This window comes from Amblyraja radiata, chromosome 33 (assembly GCF_010909765.2).
Source record: "Amblyraja radiata isolate CabotCenter1 chromosome 33, sAmbRad1.1.pri, whole genome shotgun sequence".
NCBI lineage: Eukaryota > Metazoa > Chordata > Chondrichthyes > Rajiformes > Rajidae > Amblyraja > Amblyraja radiata.
Genome location: NC_045988.1, coordinates 15,276,376 through 15,299,973, shown reverse-complemented (window position 1 = coordinate 15,299,973; position 23,598 = coordinate 15,276,376). Strand labels below are relative to the sequence as shown.

The 23,598-nt window shown below is 41.4% G+C and overlaps 1 protein-coding gene across 1 annotated transcript in view; it reads right to left on the bottom strand.

The window, feature by feature from the left end:
• Positions 1-949: 949 nt before the first annotated feature.
• b3gat1 (beta-1,3-glucuronyltransferase 1) overlaps positions 950-23,598 on the bottom strand; it is a 174,494-nt gene continuing 151,845 nt past the window's right edge. The window contains exons 4-6 of the mRNA XM_033049947.1: positions 18,003-18,299; positions 4,867-4,961; positions 950-2,454 (exon numbers count right to left, since the gene is read on the bottom strand). Of these exons, the coding sequence (XP_032905838.1) occupies positions 4,875-4,961; positions 18,003-18,299 (384 nt within the window). The 3' untranslated portion in view covers positions 950-2,454; positions 4,867-4,874. The remainder of the gene's footprint in view (positions 2,455-4,866; positions 4,962-18,002; positions 18,300-23,598) is intronic.

Sequence of the window (23,598 nt, the reverse complement as noted above, 5' to 3'; positions counted from 1 at the left end):
CGAAGGTCATCTGTTGCCGGCTCTGATTGGTCTTGTTTTTTTTCCCTCACTGTTTTTTTCCCATTCTCCTTACTACAATCAGACTGATGAAGGGTCCCAACCCGAAACGTCACCGGTCCATTTTCTCCAGAGATGCTGCCTGACTCGCTGAGTTACTCCAGCGTTCTGTGTTTATCTTATGAATTTCCACAGGTTGCCCAGATCTCAGGCTGGAGATCTGCACACCGAGCTAGCTGCAGCTTAGACCTGCCACAAACACTGAAATCGCTAATGAAGTGAAAGGAAAATATTGGGAGAAAGATTTTATTATTTAACTAATATGGTCTAAATAATTTTCATTTCTTTTTTTTGTGTTGTGTAGATTTTGGTACAGAAACGGCACCTCAGAAAACCAAAATGATATGACGAGATTAACGTTACTCAATGCATTATTGCTGACATTTTCTGTGGGGCACTTCCTGTACAGTCTATGAAAGTCAAATAACTGCTGAGGTTGGAATCTGAAATAACAACAGAAAATGCGGAAAGCAGTTAGCGAGTGAGGCAGCATGTGGGGAAAGAGAAATGGTTAGTGCTTCAAGTCGAGATCCTTCAAAACATCCACAGTCACTCTTTCCACAGATACTGCCTGTCATGCTATTGTTTCCAACATTTCTGTTTTTTAATGCTGCATAATTTAATTAAATTAAGTTGCCGAATGAATACACACAAAAACTTTACAGCATGTGACTTAAGTTAACCATCTCATGATCTCTTGAATTAATTTTTGATATCCATCTTGTTGGGCCAGTCCCACTGAATCATGATGTAGTGGCTTAGAATAAGAGTTTCTTGAAGCAGATACTCTGCATTTAATAAGATTGAGAGGGAAAGAGAAGTAAAATGTGGATGTGATGTTAGCTCATGAAAGCTTCAGAATCAGTGAGGAAGGAATGAAAAACAGTTCCTCTCTCGTTGACATCCACCCTTTAATTTCAGCGCGTTACAGAAGTCAGAAGTAACTGAATACAAATTGATCAATGCTGTAACCAGAAGGCATCAGTGGATAAATTAGAGAGTTTTTTTTGTAGGTGGGACAAATCATTAAATACTAGCCAGTTCCAAATTGGTATAATTTCTCAAGAATTTACCTTTATTTTCGGTTTCTAATTACCTTCCTAGTTCTAGATATTTTTTCATAGTTATTAAATCATGGTTTAGATATCTTCTGCATTTTTTTTTGCAAAGAAGGTAATGCATGCTGCAAGCCAAGATTTGAATCAATTTTTCCTAAAGCAAAATATACCCTAGAGCTTCCAATCTTATCCGCCCATCAGCATATTCAAAAGATATCATCAAACGTTCCGATTCTGCTAAAAGCTTGTTTTGTGCCATCAACCTACAAAAGATCAGATGCAGTTAACCAAGTCTGGGTCATTTAAAAAAAACAACTAAAAATGGCAAGGAGATCAGTACCCTAAATGAATGGTAAAAATGGGGTGATATCGCCCAAGGTGGGGAGCACTTAATAAATAGCTTTGCTTTGGGTATTAGTACAAATGTCACATCCACCAAGTTTAATATTCAGCTTTAAATGGAGCATCTTTGTTGCATTCATTTCAATATTGCACTCCTTGAGGAACTACTTGAGTCGCTCATTTTGTTCCTGTGCTCATTTTCTCATTTTCTCCTTGGCTAACCAGCACAGAATACCATCATGGTTCTTACACGCCTACTAAGAATGCAGTGGTCCTCCGAATATGCAAAGGTTTAAAGGTGAAGAAATTCGTGTGTTTTTTTTCTCAGTAAGGTTCTGGTGACTGATAAGATCCCAAGTCTCAAGGGAGCCCTTGCTAAAAAGGAGATGGACACTACAGTTTGTCAACTTTACACACCTCGTGGAAACTATTGAGTTTGAGTCGACATGGTCTGAATGAAGGTGGAATACAATACGTACACATGTAAGGAATAAACAACCAGTAGCAGGCTCACGAGGTCTGTAAACCAGAACATTCCATTCCTTAAGCATCCTCGGGTAAATGGTAGAAAGGATTTCTTGGAGAAACTCACTCCTACAAGCCAGTCTTCTTCACAGCTTTTCCGTACTTTATGGAAGCCTTTCAAGGTTGATATTTATTTCTGGGTTGGAATTCACACTGAGTGCATGCATTCTCCCGTTCCATGCAACAGAACGCATTGCAACAGAGCCACCTTTACAGGGATGTGCTCACACATACAAAGGAATCTAGTTTCCTTGGTCATAAGTCATAGAGCCTTGCCGAATGACATCCTGGATCACAGTCTTGAGCATTTCTCAGAGATCTCTTCTGTGCTTTATTCAATTGTCCAGTCATGTTAGGTACATCATCTGAAATTGTTGCTTTTGCTAAGAATAAACCGCTACCATTATATCCATTGTATGTGTGGTGAAGGAATAGGGCAATCAGGTTTGAGCCAGGTTTAAGGACAATTCATCTGCAAGAAAATAAAGGCAAATAAGTTGAACGCATTTGATAGTGATCATTGAAGTTCTGTGGTTTAGTTCTGTGATATTTATTGATCTAAATTCATGTTATAGGGGTAGAATTAGGCCATTCGGCCCATCGAGTCTACTCTGCCATTCAATCATGGCTGATCTCTGCCTCCTAATCCCATTTTCCTGCCTTCTCCTCATAACCCTTGACATCCTTTTGAATCAAGAATTTGTCTATCTCTGCCTTAAATATCTACTGACTTGGCCTCCACAGCCCTCTGTGGCAATCAGTTCCACAGATTAACTACCCTCTGAGTAAGGACATGAATGAAATACATAAAATATTTAATCTCATGACAAAGTTACATATAAAGTTACCAAAATCGTGAACAGCAGGCATTCATTTTGTGCCACTCATTATGTTTTCCGCAGTGCTACTCATCCATAAACAGTCTCTGTCGACCTATATCGGCATCCAAGCTTATACTGTATAAGAAAGTACGATCTTGAAGCTGAAATATGCCTGTCAATCCTCAAGCTTGCTCTTCCTTTCTTTATTTCTGATCTTGCTTCTCAACACCATTTTGCTGGCCGATCTCAGATCCCTTGATCCTTCTAACATTTCCTGCCCTAAAACATAAGCAACGATAGAATCACCAAAGCCATGTATAAAGAAATTTCTCCTCAAATTCTGAAATGGATTAACTACAGAATTATGTTCATCGTTTAATCCTTTAATCTCACTTGGTCAATCATTCATGTATTCATTCCCCTGAACACCTGGTCCATTGGTTCTGACCTTCTCCACACTTCCATCATTTTGGCAGCTTCTGTAAGCTGATGCTAGCAACCTTAACAGCCTGTTTCTTCAGTCAAAGCATTGTTGAACTTGTCTACTATATCCCTCTTGAGTTGGGGACACCTTATGATAATTGTGTATGAATGTGGGATAGACTGCCATTTGTTTTGCCATTGTGGCACAGCATCTCCAGTGTTATGTAAATAATATGTATTTAAGAAGGGCTGCAAGGAAAAGCCTGGGAACGATAGACCAGTGAGCCTAACAACTGTTGTAGGCAAGTTACAGGAGAGAATTTTGATGGAAAAGATGCAAATGCATTTGAGGAGACGGGCTGATTAAGGATAGTTAGCATGGTTTTGTACATGGGAGATCATGTCTTACGAATCTGAGTTTTTAGACTCTAAATGTTTGGCCTTACAGACATCACTGGTTTCAATGGCTACACACCACTCATAATAGAGCCTGCTGATCGAAGCTCTGTATCACAAACATTTCCAGCAAGCCAAGTGTTTGAGGTATTCATTCCTGCCTACTGCTGTGACCAGCATGTGGCTCCCACAGAAAAGAAGAAATATTGTTTCTAGCTAAATAGTTTGTAAAGAGCAATATTGAATTAATTGTGTGTTAGGAAGAGAATTTCAAGATTGTTGCTGCAGTTCAGGAACCAAATGCCACATTGCACGAGTGATTTGCAAATGTTGTTGATGGCATATCATACAAGCGTGGACGCCATTAAACCAGTAGAAACTTGTCTGTTATCAATAGTCTCACCATTGGAGTAACTGTACAAAGTTTCTGGTATGGTGGTTCATGAAAAAATAGCGCCATCTCATCTATTAACCAAGATGAAAAGAACAATATTCAGCAATCTCTCTCTGCCTTTCCATCTTTTATGTCCTTAAAACATCTCTGATCAAGCCTTTGACCTTCCTTAATATTTCTGTATGCATTTAGGCTTAGTTTATTTCTTTTAGAGATACAGGTCCTTTGGTCACTGATCGCTGACCAGCGACCCCTGCTCATTAACACGATCCTGCACTAGGAACAATTTTTTCATTTGTACCAAGCCAATTAACCTACGTCTTTGGAGTGTGGGAGAAAAACAAAGTTCTCGGAGAAAACCCCTGATGGTCACGGAGAGAACATACAAACTCTGTACAGACAAGCACCCATAGCCAGGTTCGAACCCGGGCCTCTGGCACTGTAATGCCCCTGTCCCACTTAGGAAACCTGAACGGAAACCTCTGGAGACTTTGCGCCCCACCCAAGGTTTCCGTGCGGTTCCCGGAGGTTTTTGTCAGTCTCCCTACCTGCTTCCACTTCCGGCAACCACCTGCAACCTTCTGGAACCGCACGGAAACCTTGGGTGGGGCGCAAAGTCTCCAGAGGTTTCCGTTCAGGTTTCCTAAGTGGGACGGGCATTAGGCAGCAACTCTACAGCTGCACCACCGTGCCACCCGAAAGGCTTCAAAGTTTGTTTGATAGCATCTTTTAGATGTTTTGCTCTGCTCAGGTCACTGTAGAAATACACTGTGTATTTCACTCCATATTTTCACAATTCTGGGTCCAAGGAAGAAAGATGTGACTGTGTACTTTGTGCCGTCTTTATTACCTGTGCATTTATATTTCGACATTTGGATCGGTGAAACCTTTCTTCCCTTCATTCACTAGCACAGGTTTCTCAGTCCGTGTATGCCATGCTAATATCTGTTAGCAGCAAAGGAAAAAAATAAAGTTTAAAATCTAGTAACTTCCATTATAACACAACACCCAGTAAGAATTTGATCTTCCAAGCACTATTTAATCACTTCTTATTACAGCCCATGCAGAATATTTGAGATGTGGTGGGTGGGCAGATTACATTAACTAAATTGTTTATGAAACATTGTGTAAGTTACTAAACATCAAAGATCCATTGAAAATGATGGGAATTAAATACTCTAGTTACACTTTGGTCACTGATCGCCGACCAGCGACCCCTGCTCATTAACACGATCCTACACTAGGAACAATTTTTTCATTTGTACCAAGCCAATTAACCTACAGACCTGTACGTCTTTGGAGTGTGGGAGAAAACCAAAGTTCTTGGAGAAAACCCCTGAAGGTCACGGAGAGAACATACAAACTCTGTACACACAAGCACCCGTAGCCGGGATCGAACCCGGGCCTCTGGCACTCTAATGCAGCAACTCAACAGCTGCACCACCGAGCCACCCCAAAGGCATCAAAGTTTGTTTCTTCCCTACTTTTTTCATTGCCTCAACTGTTTTTCTCCTTCACACATATAACTCATTTTGTTTTGTACACAACTCTCTTTTGAAATTCACAATTGAAGCCATTTCCATCATTTCAGGCAGTACAATCTAGATCGTAATAACTTGTTGCCAGGTAGGGGCAAGATGAATGTTGTAGAATAGAGGGACTTGAAGTACGTACAACATTCCCTGAAAGTGGCGTTACGGTCAATAGGGCATTGAGTATAGAAGCTGGGACATTATTTGCAGTTGTACAAGACATAGGTGAGGCCACTCTTGGAGTACTAGGTACAGTTTTGGTCACCCTACTGTAGAAATTGTGTCATTGAGCTGGAAGGTTTGCAGAAAGGATTTAGGAGGATTCCAAGGAACAGAGTAATAGGGAGAGGCTGTGCAGGCTAGGGCTTTATTCCTTGGAGCACAGAAGACTGAGGGGTGATTATAGGGGTGTGCAAAATCATGAGGGGCAACATTTTCACACAAAGATTGGTACGTATATGGAACAACTAGTCAAAAGAAGCATTTGAGCTAGGTACAATTAAAGAACATTGGGACAGGTATATGGATAGGAAATGTTTAGAGGGATATGAGGCAAAAACTGGTAAATGGGGCTAGCTTTGATGGTATTCTATGCTAGTTGGACCAATGGGCCTGTTTGCTGCTGTCTTATTCAACGATATTCTTTATGATTTTCTTTGCAACTTGTTTGGTGAATTTTTGCTAATTATGTTAGATCTGTGTTCTCTGGTTTATAGGCTCAATTAAGTGATTTTAAGCATAGAATTGTTCAAAATCTGGAATTTAAAAAAATGTATTAAAGATTGGATATGATGTTACAAAATTGAAATATTCAAATATTGAATCTTGCAGCAAAATAAAGTGTGGAAATCTGTAACAAAAAGAAAATACTGAAAGTTCTTAGCAAGTCAGGTAGCATCTGTGGGGAAAGGATCGAAATTGATATTGAGTCAAACTGCTTTATCAGATCTGGAAAAGTGAGAAGCGGGGTAGGGGAGGTGCTGTGGTAGATGATAAAGAGAGTATCGATTATATCATGCAGACTGAAAAAGCTACAAACCTCAAACCTGGGGTAAATCTCTTTTCTTCACACATGTGGGCGGACTTTGTTTCAAATTGTTTCCGTGCTGTTGGTTTTGTATGTTAGCTTTTTAAAAGTAATCGTTGCCTTGACACCATTGGTTTGCACCTTATCATAGATGCTCCCTCTTCTCCTTACCTGCCCAACCTCTTTTCTATTTTGATTGAAGACATGAACCAGCTACTCTGTTTCACTCCCCATTGAAGTTTCTTGACTTACTGAGTGCTTCCCGCATTGTGTGTTAATTTGTTAATAGTTGAGGGCAGTTGCTTGCTGAACTAATGCGATGATGTTACATAATGGTAGGTTATTGGTTTATCTGCATGGCTGGGCCATCAATGGAAGTACTTGTGAACGGAGTGCCTTCCTCTGCAGATAGACACCAAAAGCTGGAGTAACTCAGCGGGACAGGCAGCAGAAGGGTCTCGACCCAACATGTCACCCATTCCTTCTCTCCAGAGATGCTGCCTGTCCTGCTGAGTTACTCCAGCTTGTTGCGACCATCTCGGGTTTAAACCAGCATCTGCAGTTCCTTCCTACACATACTTCCTCTGCAGCCTTGGACAGCCAGAGAATCAAAGCCAAGAAAAAATGTTAAAGCAGTTGATAACAGAATGTCACATGCAGAGATTCATGGCAGGTTTTCAAGTAAGTTTCTAAAGTGGTTATGTTGTTTTGATCTGAGTTGCTTTTGTGATCCAGTGTGGGAATAATTTAATTAATGATTTAAAGCAACAAAGAGTGTAGCACAACTCAGCCACTGCTAACAAAACAGATCATTGTAAAATCTTTTGTCTGCAATAGTAAGCTTCAAAGAAGTTGATATAAATTAATTAAGAGATGGTTAGATCAAATTATTGTCTCCACTGCGTGTTTTCAACAGATGACAGCCACATTTTTCAAGTTGCTTGAGCGTCATCCATACTTAGTGGACCATTTAACAGATAAACTAACTACCACAAGTCTGGGACAAACCAGTCTGAAGAAGGGTCTTGACCCAAAACATCACCTATTCCTTTTCTCCAGAGATGCTCTCTGACCCGCTGAGTTACTCCAGCTATTTGTGTCTATCTTTGGTTTAAAACAGCATCTGCAGTTCCTAAACCATTTTTTTAGATTATGCGATGGAAGGGGAGAATTAGAGAAATTCTGGTTCTCAAGGATTGCTTTCCTATGGCTTGTCTATGTCTCAAGTCGTCACTAGTGCCACCTGGTGACCATACTATGCACAAGTACATCATTCAACAGTTCACTTAAAGCACTCAGTTACAAATGTTTACAAAGGACATCAGTAACTGCTGAATGTCTGAATGCACTCAAGTTTCATTCATTATAATTACAAAAACAAATAAAAGCTACTACTGTTTATTTTTAATTTGGATTTGCCCATTCATTATCTGGTCAGGAATTTGATCCATTCTGTTGGGTTCATTATCTTCTTGAGAATGGAACAAAATGGTCTCAAGCAGCACAGCCCTTCGGCCTTCGGCCCTTTTAAGCCTTTCTTATTCATGTACCCATCCATAGGTCTTTTAAATGTTATTATACCTGCCTCAACTACTTCATCTGGTTCCTATTACATCTTTCTCCTCTCACCTTAAACCTATGCCCTCTATCCTGGGAATTCACCCTAACTATTCTATTCATGATCTAAGATCACCCCTTAGCCTCCTGCGCTACAAGGAATAAATTCCTAGCCTGCCCAAACTCTCCCTGTATCTCAGGCCCTTGAGTCATGGCAACATCTCTGCATTCTTTCAAGCCTAATGGCATCCTTCCTATAATAGCACGGTGACCAAAGCTAAATACAATATGCCAAATGCAACCTCACCAATGTTTTGTAATGCATCAAAGTAAATTTGTATTTATAAATATATTGTCAAGGGATGGAAATAATACGAAAATTAAGTATAAAGGAACATTTTTGTTCTTATCCATGAAGAATCGTTAGGTAAGCTTTGATAAGAAGCTAGATCAGATCTTCCACTTGCAGAACTGAGCTGAGATACATACATCCAATTTAAAATCATCAATATTTCACTTTCCCACATATTTATCCCTGAAAACTGAATTATAGATTTGCCCTGTGTGTAGCTGATTCATTTCATTAGACAAAACCATAGGAAGTTAACATATAGTTTTCAAAAGGGAACTGCAGATGCTGGAATATCGAAGGTACACAAAATTGCTGGGGAAACTCAGCGGGTGCAGCAGCATCTATGGAGCGAAGGAAATAGGCGACGTTTCGGGCCGAAACCCTTCTTCAGACTGATGGGGGGTGGGGAAAGAAAGAAGGAAAAAGGGAGGAGGAGGAGGAGCCCGAGGGCGGGCGGATGGGAGGGTGGGAGGAGACAGCTAGAGGGTGAAGGAAGGGGAGGAGACAGCACAGGCTAGCCAAATAGGGGGAATTCAATGTTGATGCCATAAGGGCGCAAGGACCCCAGACGGAATATGAGGTGCTGTTCCTCCAATTTCCGCTGTTGCTCACTCTGGCAATGGAGGAGACCCAGGACAGAGAGGTCGGATTGGGAATGGGAGGGGGAGTTGAAGTGCTGAGCCACCGGGAGGTCAGGTAGGTTATTGCGGAGTTAACATATAGTTGAGATAAATGAATGAACACAATAAAAGCCATGGATGTAAGGCAGACCAGTCTTTAACGAGTTCACAATTTGCTAGATTATTCCAACAGAACAGTCAATTAAAAAGAATCTCTGTAACCTTATCAAGTATTTATCTCTAACAAGCTTTGAATATCCATAGATCTTCTTATATAAGATTGAACTTTATACTAAAATACATTTAAACAGAATCACCATAATAGATGAGGAAAACTTGATGCTTAATATTGCAGGAAGAACACTCGCACATGTAAAGTTAATTAAAAAGATTTCCACTGATGTCACCAGGCGCCCTCTAACACAAATGGAAATGCATTCATCCAATGAAAGGTTTTGACCCAAAACGTCACCTATTCCTTTTCTCCAGCGATGCTGCCTGACCTACTGCATGTGTCTAAGTGCTTAAATTGTACACTTTTTCGAACAAAATTTGGGCATTGTCAGTTTGGAAAATTATAGAGTGAGGCAAGTAACAATCTCCTCGGTGACTGGGTTCCAATGGGTGTGTGAATGGTGCAGGCCAATGCATAGAAAAGTCACATATGCCTTGAGGGAAACATTGTTATTGAAAAATGAGTCAATGCGGAGAAGTGATGGTGGATTGTACTGAAGCCATGATGCTGTGAGTTATGTTGTGTACTTAATACTTTAAATTGGCAACATGAATCACTGGGGTTCTGTTAAGATTTATATCACAGATGTGAACAGCAGAAATTGAATTTTACTGCCATGCTTTACATAAATCTTTAAAATAGATAACATTTCCCACAGTTCATCTTTATGCAAGACCACCATAATTTATTTCCTGTGGCCTCTCTCCTCCCTTCAATATTATTATATTGTACTGAATTATACATTCAGAACTGTGAGGTGAGCAGAGATTTTAAAACTACAACTGTCGGGGAAAGGAGGTTTTCTGACTGAATTGATCAAATGGGGATCTACAAGAATGAAGGCTATCTGAGCAACAGGGACTGGGATATTTAATTTTTCTTCTTATCCTCCTCTCCATTTTCTAATCAGTTTTCTTCTCACTTATAGAGTCATAGAGTGATACAGTGTGGTAACAGTCCCTTCAGCCCAGCTTGTCCACACCGGCCAACATGTCCCATCCAACTAGTCCCACCTGCCAGCATTTGGTCGATATCCTTCGACCCGTCCTATACATGTACCTGTCTTAACTGCTTCATAAACTTCTCCTTAAGGCACAGAAACTTCTCGCTGAGCAGGGTATGTTTTTTCCAAAATGTCATTCTTCATAGGTGAGCCCTCACCTACCGGAAACATCACAGCCAGACTTAACCCTTCCCAAATGTGAACTTATGACAAATTCCAATGGACAATGACGTGGAATGGAAATCCTAGCCAACTTTCCAATGTCTAATCTGCTGGAGCCAATTGTCAAAGGGCAGCTAACACAGAGCAGGTCGGCAGTAGGCTAAACCACTTCCTAAATTAAGCAGCAGCATACAGCTAATATTTTATTGTGGTAATTTGTAATAAATACTGCAGGTCCACACAATTTGGACAAGCTCTACCATTGTGGAATTCATTGCCACAGATGGCTGTGGAGGCCAAGTCAATGGATATTTTTAAGGCGGAGATTGACAGATTCTTGATTAGTAAGGGTGTTGGGCATTATGGGGAGAAGGCAAGAGAATGGGGTTGAGAGGGAAAGATAGATCAGTTATGATTGAATGGCAGAGTAGAGTTGATGGGCCACATGGCCTAATTCTCAAGTCAAGTCACCAACAGACCCCAGTCTGTTAGGATCAACAACCTCACCTCCTCCATCCTGACACTGAACACCGGCGTGCCTCAGGGCTGTGTGCTCAGCCCTCTCCTCTACTCCCTCTTCACCCATGACTGCGTCCCTATGTATGGCTCCAACGCCATCATAAAATTCGCAGATGACACCACGGTTGTAGGACTGATCAGGGACAATAACGAATCAGCCTACAGGGAGGAGGTCCAGAACCTGGCAGCCTGGTGTACCAATAATAACCTCGTCCTCAACTAAAAAAAGACGAAGGAAATCATCGTAGACTTCCGGAAGACCAGAGGTGGCAGACATGCCCCCATCCACATAAACGGGATTGAGGTGGAGCACGTCTCCAACTACAAATTCCTCATGGTACATATCTCAGAGGATCTGTCCTGGTCCCTCAATACCACCAAACTGATTAAAAAGGCGCAGCAGCGCCTCTACTTTCTGAGGAGGCTTAAGAAAGTTCACCTGTCCCTCCAGATCCTGTGCAACTTCTACCGCTGTACCATTGAAAGCATCCTGACCACCTGCTTCACGGTGTGGTACAGCAGCTGTGCACCACAGCTGACAGGAAGGCACTGCAATGGTTGGTGAAAACCGCTCATCACATCATCGGTGCCCCGCTCCCTGCTATGGATGCCCTCCGCCACATACGGTGTCTGAGACAGGCTGGGAAAATCATTAAGGACCCCTCACACCCCAACCATGGACTATTTGCCCTCCTCCCATCAGGGAGGCGGTACAGGACCCTCAGGTCTCGCACCAACAGGCTAAGGAACAGCTTCTTCCAAAATACCATTACCCTGCTGAACTCACAGGCCCGACGCTAGCTATCTTTTATACCCTTTTATCTGTATATATTTATTTGCCTATGTACTAGATCAACTTATCCACATTGTACATATTGTTTTAACCAGTATTTTCACTACTTTGCACTCTGATTAGATGCTAAACTGCATTTCGTTGTGTTGTACCTGTACTCGTATTTGTGCAATGACAATAAAGTTGAATCTAATCTAATCTAAAAGTCAAGTTTATTTGTCACATACACAAATACAGGAATTCTGTTTCTGTAACTTATGAACTTGAACATTCACAGGCATGGGTTGCTTTTGTTTTGATTTATTTGTCATTTTGCACAAGTAGAGGGGGCATCTAATGCATTTTGAAACTCTCATCTGTGACGTATCGTGTCTAGAAATGTAAATGGATTCTTATGAAAAAAGACAATGTAGGTCATCCATTGTTTCTGCTGGTAACAATATATTTTCACACAAAACCAAATGTTATTTTGTTCAGACCGAAAGGTCTGAATGACAATAAACTAATCTAATCTAATCTACTTCTGTCATATCATCTTAGTTTGAAGCCAGTTACACTTGGCTGTCTGCCCGTTGGCTGTTTGCCACTTCGAGATACTTACAATGGATAACTGAGTAGGCTGACCATTCTCCCCAGGAGTCGGGCAGTAAGGAACAGCAGAGTCTTAGCAGAGCCAAAGCCTCAGCCGCTGCACCGCTGAGGCCATGTCCTCCCATTGTCTTCTGCCCAACATGCGGCAGTCACAACCTGACAAAGCTCGGAAGCACAGGATTTAAACGCCTCAGATATTCTGCAATATTATCCCGTTGTAAATTTTATGGCTGCATGCAAATGAATCCACATAACATTGAGACTTAAAAACAATTCAAACTGCTGCAGATATTTTTTTTAAATGATCAGCCATTTTTCAAAAAAAGATTTTTAAACAAATTTAAAAAAAAAAAGATGTCAATGGGACATATAAATAAACTTTTCTTCCTGATCTCCATATCAGAAATAACCATTAGGTAGGACCCGTAGCCTATGCCTGGACTTCCAAGCATACATTATGCTCAGTCGAAACAAAGAGCCAAGATGTGCTGGTACAAGTGATAGAATGATTCAGCCCCTATTGGTTTTAGGCTTTTACAGTATTTATTGATATGTAGCCCAGCGCCCATATACAGCTGATAAACATGGCTATTCTTCCACTTGTTCTGTTTAATAAAAAGATTTGACAGACGTAATGAGATGGAGCCAAAGCAAAATGATTACAAGGTGAATTTAAAAAAAACACATTATATAAATAATATTATACATTCAATGTCCAGTGATGCTGCCTGACCCGCTAATTTACTCCAGCATTTTGTGTCTATCTTCAATTTAAATCAGCATCTGCAGTTCTTTCCTACACATATAAATAAGCTTGTCTTGATAGGAAGCGCTTTGTAGTAATAAAGGTTTTCAATAAATTAAATGATATGGAGAAAGGGAATTCCAGCATTCATTCCCTTCAGGTTCAGGAGAAGAATGGAACAATGGATAACTGACTTATCATGGTTTTGCTAAAATGAACACATTTTCATTGTATTTTCAAAATTATGATTTTTGCATTTTGTTCTATAGTTTCCCTCTTGCGAAGTGTTTTGGGATTCTGATGCCAAATTTACAGAACGATTATCAGCAGTTCTTTTTACTTTCTTACTCCCTCCACAGCCTGCTGCAGATTTCCTCATTATTTTTTAAAGCACATTATTGTTTTAGTTTTTTCAAGGGACCCTGGCAACGGAAGCTATCATTTCAAGATCCCCTTCTTCATTCAATGCAATTGATTAAATTGAGTAAAAGTATACTGCTGAGGCACTTTTAATGAGGATGCATGCAAAGATTGTAAGTAAATTATAAAGAAAATGGCAGACAGCTCTTTGATTTTTCCCTACCTGCAAATACAGTGAATGTTTGAAATCAAAGACGTGCATAAAATCATGAGAGGAATAGATCGGGTAGATGCACAGTCTCTAGACCAGAATAGGGGAATCGAGAACCAGAGGACATAGGTTCAAGGTGAAGGGAAAAAAAATTAATAGGAATCTGAGGGGTAACTTTTTCACACAAAGGGAGGTGGGTGTATGGAACAAGCTGCCACATGAGGTAGTTGAGGCTGGGACTATCCCAACGTTTAAGAAACAGTTAAACAGGTACCTGGATAGGACAGGTTTGGAGGGATATGGACCAAGCAGGCAGGTGGGACTAGTTAGCAGGAACATGTTGGCCGGTGTGGGCAAGTTGGGCAGAATGGCCTGTTTCCACACTGTATCACTCTATGACTATGACCTTCGTGCCTTGCAAATGGGGGAAAAAATATTAGAATTCGGCTATCTAGCATTTAACTTGGGAAAAGGAGGAAAATATGGTTCAAGAATGGAAACTGGTTATTTTCTGCAATTTACACATAGCAAAATTCATTTTTTGTAGTCAGAGGCCACATGTATGGAAACATGTATAATAATAGTTAAAATCTCTTTAATTTATGTGAGTGTATTGACTTTTTATTATAGTGAGACTAACTAATTTGTATGAAAGATTTATTAGATAAAACCACACAGGAAATATTTTAATGAAATTGATACGAGGCACCAGAGGTACATTAATCACTATCCAATTATATCACACCATATAACGTACAGAAAGTCGATTTTCTACAAGCGTTTGGGATGGACTCCTTGGTGCTTTCTGTGTGGAGGAGAGGGTGTCGCTTGCTTCTTATCACTTTTGTTCTTTATAAGAACATGGATTGAAATTCTGATCTACAACCTTAGCTAATCTTTTCTGAAAGATCAATAAAGAACTACTTATTATTAAAAGTACTTGCCTGGGCTTTCTGCCAGGGTATGTTATAGTTTTAGTTTTTAAGTTTAATTTTTCGAGATACAGTGCGGAAACGGGCCCTTAGTCCCATCGAGTCCGCACCAGCCAGCAATCCCCGCACATTAACACTATCCTACACAAACTAGGGACAATGTTCACTTGTCCCAAGCTAATTAACCTACAAATCTATACATCTTTGAAGTGTGGGAGAAAACTGAAGATCTCGGAGAAAACCCACGCTCACAAAGTTCTGAAACATTTACCCAAAGCAACATAAATGAGTTTTCATTTCAATTGGCCAGAGTTGCACATGCTATTCTGACCAAAACCTTACTTTTGGTGTGTATTTTTTTTAAAACAAATGCAAATTGATGAACTACTCCAAAGCATGAAATAAAAAAGAACTGTGATGTAAAATGTTCTAACCAGTGATGGTTTGTTGCAGATTTAGTGATAAGTAACTAGGAAAATGGACATGGGAGAGCCAGTGGATGTAGTGTACCTGGACTTTCAGAAAGCATTTGACAAGGTCCCACATAGGAGATTAGTGGGCAAAATGAGGGTATTGGGGGCAGAGTGCTGACATGGATAGAGAAATGGTTGGCAGACAGGAAACAAAGAGTAGGAATTAACGGGTCCCTTTCAGAATGGCAGGCAGTGCCTAGTGGGGTACCGCAAGGCTCGGTGCTGGGACCGCAGCTATTTACAATATGCATCAATGATTTGGATGAAGGGATTCAAAGTAACATTAGCAAATTTTCAGATGACACAAAGCTGGGTGGCAGTGTGAACTGTGAGGAGGATGCTATGAGACTGCAGGGTGACTTGGACAGGTTGGGGGATTGGACAGATGCATGGCAGATGAAGTTTAATGCGGATTAATGTGAGGTTATCCATTTGGTAGCAAAAACAGGAAGGCAGATTACTATCTAAATGGCGTCAAGTTGGGAAAAGGGGAAGTACAACAGGATCTGGGTGTCCTTGTACATCAGTCTATGAAAGTAAGCATGCAGGTACAGCAGGCAGTGAAGAAAGCGAATGGCATGTTGGCCTTTATAACACGAGGAATCGAATATAGGAGCAAATGCCACGAATCCTCGACACCAACTTCTACCGGGCAGGATCTTAGAAGTTGGATGTCGAGGATTCGTGGCAACATCGACCGTAAGACTGATGAAGGACCTGGGGATAAGCGGACATGCCCTACGCCAGGCCATCAAAGAAACATCATGGGTGACAGAGCGGAGTAGCCAGTGGCTCTGACTGAAGAGGAAAGAGCCCATTTGATCTCCCAATATTAGTGCATTCTGTGTCTGGGATGGTGATTGTGGACAAAATGAAAATTCTTCTCTATTTTCCTCTTGATCACATGCAAAATCAAACTTCAGTCTGTTCTCCATAGTCTGCATTAAAATCCCATGACACTGACCAAAGAAGAAGGAATATTCTCCCATTGACATAAGACATTGGAGCAGAATTAGTTCATTCAGCCCATCGAGTCTGCTCTGCCATTTAATCATGACTGGTCTATTTTTACCTCAACCCCAATCTCCTTCCTTCTCCCTGTAATCTTTGACACCTTTACTAATCATGAACCTAGCAATCTCTGCTCTAAAAACAGCCAATGACATGGTGTCCACAGCCATCTGTGATGATGAATTCCACAAACTCACCACCCTCTGGCTCAAGAAATTCCTCCATGTCCATTCTAAAGGTACATCCTTTTATTCTGAGGCTGGGTTCTCTGCTCCCAAACTCTCCCACTATTGGAAACATCCTCTCCACATCCACTCGATCTCGGCCCTTCATTACTTGGTAGGTTTCATTGAAATCCCCCACATCTTTCTAAACTCCAGTGAGTATAGGCCCAGAACCATCCAACACTCTTCATACATTAACCTAATCATTCTTGTAAACCTTCTCTGGATCCCCTCAAAGCCAGTGCATCCCTCCTCGAATATGGAACCCAAAACTGCACTCATGACAAAGGTTAGTCCCTCTATCAACACTTCAAGATTCAGAACTAACTAGTTATTTATAATAGTGTTCTCTATTTCAGGACTTGAAAGGATTTACAGTACATTTCGAATGGAGATAAGGAGGAATTTATTTAGCCAGATGGTGATGAATGTGTGGAATTAATTGCCACAGACGGCCAAATCATTGAGTAGGTTTAAAGCAGAGATTGATAGGTTTTAATTAGTGAGGGTGTCAAAGGCTATTCAGGAGAAGGCATAATCATTCAAGCTGGAAAGTGTACAGAGAAGATTTATGAGGATGTTGCCAGGACTAGAGGGTCTGAGGTTGAGTAGGCTGGGACTCTATTCCTTGGAGCACAGGAGGATGAGGGGGATTCTTTTTGAGGTGTGAGAGGAATAGGTTGGGTAGATGCACAATGTCTCTTGCCCAGAGAAGGGGAATCAGGGACCAGAGAACATACGTTTAAAAGAGCAACTTTTTCACACAAAGGGTGGTGGGGATATGGAACAAGCTGCCAGAAGAGGTAGTTGAGGCTGGGACTATCCTAATGTTTAAGACAGTTAGACAGGTACATGGATAGGACAGGTTTGGAGTGATATGGGCCAAGCGCTGGAAGGTGGGACTTGTGTTGCTGGGACATGTGGGCTGTTGTGGGCAAGATGGGCAGAAGGGCCTGTTCCCACACTGTATCACTCTATGACTCTGAGTCTATGACTCAATGGGGATGAGAGGGGAAAAATAGACCATTCTTTCTCTCCAGAGATGCTGCCTGTCCCGCTGAGTTACTCCAGCATTTTGTGTCTACCTTCGATTTAAACCAGCATCTGCAGTTCTTTCTTATACATTTAGCCATAATTGAATGGTGGAGTAGTCTTGATGGGCCAAATGGCCTAATTCTGCTCGTATATCTTGTGATCTTATATAGTACTTGTTATAAATTGACATTTGTTTTTGTCCATATAACAATTCTTGAAGTCATCAATTGGCTAATGTAACATCCTGTGGATGAAAAAGGTCCAATATAAATATTAGATGGACACAAAATGCTGGAGTAACTCAGTGGGTAACTTGATGTTACTTGCTTTCCCTTTCTCTCCATCCCCACCCCCTTTCCAGTTCTCTGACCAGTCTTACTGTCCCCGACTACATTTTATCTCTGTACCGCCCACTCCCCTGACATCAGTCTGAAGAAGGGTCTCGACCCGAAATGTCACTTATTCCTTCTCTCCAGAGATGCAGCCTGTCCTGCTGAGTTACTCCAGCATTTTGTGTCTATCTTCGATTTAAACCAGCATCTGCAGTTCTTTCCTACCAATATACATATTGTTGCCATGTTTGGGATTTAAAAAAAAAATCTACCTTAGTGCAATTGGCAGCTTTAGGTTCCAGGTCATTGAGTGTCACCAGTTCTCGAAGGAGGCTGCTTTCTTGATAACCTCCCTTGACTCCACGCAGTTTAAAGTAAGCTTGAGGTCTCTGCAGAATTAACCGGAGATTTATTGCAAACCCAGCCATATCAATAGCAAATGGTCTGTGTGGATCAAACACTGTTTTCCATCCGTAGACCTTTCCTGCTGCATTCACTTTTGGGGATTCGTATCGAAGTCCACCCACAAAGGCAACAGGCCAGACCGAAACTTTCTTTGTAGTCCGCATCTGAAGGGAGTGGAAAAGAAAATGTTTTATTCTTTTGAACCATAAATCGATTAACAAAAAAAATTGCATCTCGAAGATTGATCCTATCTATAATTTACAAGGATTTTACAAACTATCAAAAAAACGTCCTTAATATCTGACATGTTTGTTTAGTCAACATGGATAGAAAATGTGAACCAAAGGCCATATTTGGATCTTCTTGTGATTGGAGCTGGCTGCCTGACCATTCAATGGAAGTAGTTATTCTCCATCAAAGTGTTGAACAGAAATCTGAAGAAGGGTCTCGACCCAAAACATCACCCATTCCTTCCATCCAGAGATGCTGCCTGTCCCGCTGAGTTGCTCCAGCATTTTGTGTCTATCTAGATATCCAGCATCTCTTTCATCTAAACACTAAAAGCTACAAAGACTGGGTTCTCCAGTGAAGAAGGCTACACTAAAATGATCTTAGCAAACTCAGGTGGCAGAATCAGCAACCATTTTTGTGTGACCTTTGACAGCACTGGGCCGATACACGCTGGAGTTTAGAAGGATGAGGTGGGACCTCATTGAAACTAACTGAATATTGAAAGGCTTGGATAGAGTGGATGTAGGGAGGATGTTTCCACTAGTGGGAAAGTCTAGGACTGGAGGTCATAACCTCAGAATTAAAAGCCTTTCCTTTAGGAAGGAGATGGGGAGGAATTTCTTTAGTCAGAGGGTGGTGAATCTATGGAATTCTGCCACAGAATGCTGTGGAGGCCGTCAATTGATTATTTTAAGGCAGAGATAGAGATAGATAGATTTGTGTGTCGGGGCTTATGGGGCGAAGTTGAATGTTAGGAGGGAAAGATAGATCAGCCATAATTGAATGGCAGAGCATACTTGATGAGCCGAATGGCCTAATTTCTTCTCATATCACTTATTTGAGGTCCCTCCAACTGCTGCACAAAGCAGTTATTATATTGAGTTTTAATGTCCTATTTGTTTTTCTCTTGCGTAAAAGATTTATAACATGAGCACTTTCCTCATTCGGCAGGTCAATTATTTCCTTTTATTGAAAAGATAAATTCACAGTTGCATTTTCCTGTCTAAATTGATATGGAAATTTGAAAAAAAATAAGGTAACACGATTGATTTTCTTTGCATTAATGCACTTTTGATATATTTTTAATATTTAATATTTCTATCCCTTAATGTTATTACCCTCATCTTTATTTCAGCATTTTATATGGAAAGATCAAGTCCTCCTTCAAGTTCTTAAATGACTGTCTTACAAAGCTGCTGTTAAGAGTGTGTATTGCATTTGTGGAACCCACAAGAGACCAGGTAGACTGCGGCATGGGTCCATCAGAATCACAACGTTTTAATTCTTTCACAATTGATGTTTAGCGAGACTCCTTTGGCAACTTAAAATCACATACATTTCATCGCCTATGCATGTCCTACCTCACCCACTCTCAAACATGCACATACAACAGCTAACTACATGAACATCCACACATTCCTTCAATGCTCATACTCTTGCATGCATGTGGATTTTCATAGAACAAGCATTGTAATAATTTACTAGATGTGTGGTTTCTTTAACAATTGTGAAAGATCCATCTACTGGTAAATCAATAACTTCCATGAATATTAAATTATTCCCTCTCTCCATCCAACATCTAAGGTATCGTCACAAAGTTCCTGTTCAAAGCTGGTTAAGTGATCCATAAGTGTTAATTACTAGGGAGAATTATTTTGTAATTGGAAACTGTTTCGTCAGTGGTGGAACAAGATCAAGAGAACGTAAGAAGTGACGAGTATTTCTTCTGCATCTTCTTACTTTATGACGATGACATTTGCTGTGTGCTTCCTTCAGAAATAATTTTTTGTTTGATTACTTGCATGATTTTCTGCTTTGAAATCTTTATTCAGACCGTCTCTTCAGGATAAACTCACAAGAGTTGAACATCACAGTTCATCCAAGCCAACAATGGTGTCTATCCATGCTATTCCCATTTGCCCTCATTAGGTCCGTATCCCTCTACACATTTCCCAAAATGTACATGTCCAAATGTCTTTAAAATGCTGTGATTGTATCCGCCTCCAACACTTCCTCTGGCAACTATGTTCTCTAGAAAATCCCTTCTTGTGAATAAAATGTTTTGTCATCTCCCATCTGCAGTGGTCCCTACCAGTGGTCCCAATAAATGAAGACCTTACCAGCCACAGGCAATGGGCTCCAGGATCCCAGGTTGGTTCTGGGACTGGCTTCTTTAAGAGGTAGATCTCATAGGACGCTTAGGCAGCTTACGGTATGAATATTGATTTATCTAACTTCAAGTAACCCCGACATTCCCTCTCTCTCCATCCCTCCCCCACCCATCGCACCAGCTTCTCATTTTCACCCAACAAACAGCTGACAATGGCCTGTTTCCTTTATCATTGTTACTTTTTTGCATATCTTTCATTCATTTTTCTTTATCTCTCTACATCGTCTATATCTCTCGTTTCCCTTTCTCCTGACTAGTCTAAAGAAGGGTCTCGACCCAAAACGTTGCTCATTCCTTCTCGCTGGAAGGTGGGACTAGTGTCGCTGGGACTTGTTGGCTGTTGTGGGCAAGATGGGCAGAAGGGCCTGTATCACTCTATGACTGAATCTATGACTCTATGGGGTTGAGTGGGGAAAAATAGACCATTCCTTCTCTCCAGAGATGCTGCCTGCCCCACTGAGTTACTCCAGCTTTTTATTTCTATCTTCAGTAGATCTCTGACTATCTTTTTATAGGATCCCAAGTCTTTGCAAGTATTGCTCCCTGTATCAGATCTCACGGGAGCATTTGGCAGTTTGTAAGCATAGGCCCCACACTCTTTCATCAACCCTACCCCTCCAATTTCCCTGCCGCTCCTGTGTGTTGTTGTTCAGCCCATTTCTCCTCCTTTTTCCAGAGCCTTTTGCAAAAGTATTTATTTGTACAAGTAGCAGCACGTTCTTCCAGCAGAGCTGTGTATCATTGCCTGATGTCTTTAATGCCACTGTTTCCCAATAAGATACAGAACTAAACAGGCCTTCCAGATCACTGAGTCCACATTGGTCATCAACCACCCTTTCTTGCTAATCTTGCATTCATCCCATTAATCATTTTTCTTATATTTTCATCATTCTCACACTAATCTGTAATTTTACCTTCCCAGATTCTACCATTCACCTACACACTACAGGCAGTTTACAGAAGCCAATTAACCTACCGAGGAGCATGTCTTGAGGATGTGAGGGGAAAACTGAGCACCCAGAGGAAATTCACATTGTCACATGGAGAATGTGCAAATTCCACACAGACAGCACCCAGAGTCAGGATTAAACATGCATGTGTCTGTGGCTCAGTGAGGCAGCAGCTCTGCTACCTGTGCCAGTGAGCTGTCTTAAATGTGTTTCTCACAAACTGGCAACTTGCCAACAGTCTCTCATCATTGAGATACTAATGGAGGTGGTGAGGGGAGAGGCGAACCTTGCTGCTAAATGGCTGGCTTTCCATGTGTGATTAACACTTGCCATTAACTGGATTAATACAGCTTAATTTGTCAAGGGTGGCATCAAATCAGCACGGAGACTGGTCCCTACCAACTCTGCAATGCTCATTGCTGCTTTTAACAATTTGCCAGGTAGCACATGTCGCTTTAAAATTTCACGATCTAAACTGGAAGCAAATTGGTGCCAAGGCCACCAGAATACTGACACAGTGAACACTGCTGTGTACAGTTCTAATCGCCACACTGCAAGAATGATAAGACTGTGCTGGAGCAGATGCACAAGGAATTTCGAAAGATGCGGCAGGAATGGAAAGTTTGCATGCGCTGTGATTGTTTGGGGATTTAATCGAAATCTATAAAATTACGAGAGGTCTACATAGAGAAAATAGGAAGAACCTATTTCCCTTAGTTGAAAAGTCAAAAACAAGCAGACTTTTGCTTATGTTGTCTTATGTCTTATGATAGAATGGAGCGGCTGGGCTTGTATACTCTGGAATTTAGAAGGATGAGAGGACATCTTATTGAAACATGTAAGATTATTAAGGGTTTGTACACATTAGACACAGGAAACATGTTCCCGATGTTGGGAAGTCCAGAACCAGGGGCCACAGTTTAAGAATAAGGGGTAAGCCATTTAAAACAGAGATGAGGAAAAACTTTTTCACACAGAGGGTCGTGAATCTGTGGAATTCTCTGCCTCAGAAGGTGGTGGAGGCCAATTCTCTGTATACTTTCAAGAGAGAGTTGGATAGAGCTCTTGAAGGTAGCGGAGTCAGGGGATATGGGGAAAAGGCAGGAACGGGATACTAAGTGTGGATGATCAGCCATGATCGCAGTGAATGGTGGTGTTGGCTCGAAGGGCCGAATGGCCTACTCCTGCACCTATTGTCTATTGTCTATTGATATAGGGTGGCACGGTGGCGCAGTGGTAGAGTTGCTGCCTTACAGCGCCAGAGACCCTGGTTCAATCCAGACTAAGGACGCTGTCTGTACGGAGTTTGTACGTTGATGTGCAGGGATTGCTGGTCTGCGCGGACTCGGTAGGCCAAAGGGACTGTTTCCACGCTGTATCTATAAACTAAACTAAACTAAAGAAAGCCGTTGGGCCCATCGACATCAGGCTGGCATTTATAAGAGTCCCATCCATCCACTTATTTCCCGAGAACATGTTCTCTTTCACATGCCCATGAAATGCACCACCAATCTCCGGTTGCCCACCTATGCTGGGGGAAATTTGCAGCTACCATTTAACCTATGGACTAATATGTATTTGTCAGGCAATTGGAGCACCAAAGGGGAAGCCACATAATCACAGGGAGAACTTGCAAACTGCACACAGTGGTCAGAATTGAACTCTGGTCATTCAGAATTGAGTCAGCCACACTTCCTGCTGCACCACTCTGCCAACCATTCGAGGGGGGGGCGGCAGATATTTTTAATCCAGAGGGTTCTGGAGCACAGTGGCTGAAGGAGTAATAAGGCCAGAAAGCTCCATCCCAATTAAACAGTGCAAGGACATATAGAGTCATAGAGCACGGAAACCAGCCTTTCGGTCCAACTCGTCCCTGCTGACCAAGACGACCCATCTAAGCTAGTCCCATTTGTAGCGTACAATGTAAGAGCTGCAGGTCATGTGAAGGCAAGGTAAGGCTGGGGAGCTCTTTCTCTGCAAAAACAGACACAATGGGGCGAAGGGCCTCCAACTTGCAGATATTTTCTAAGATCCTAAGATCTTAGCAAAGAGTCTCCAACGTACAGTTGTTCAGAATTCCTTATGACATCCTATCTGCCAGGTTATTATAGA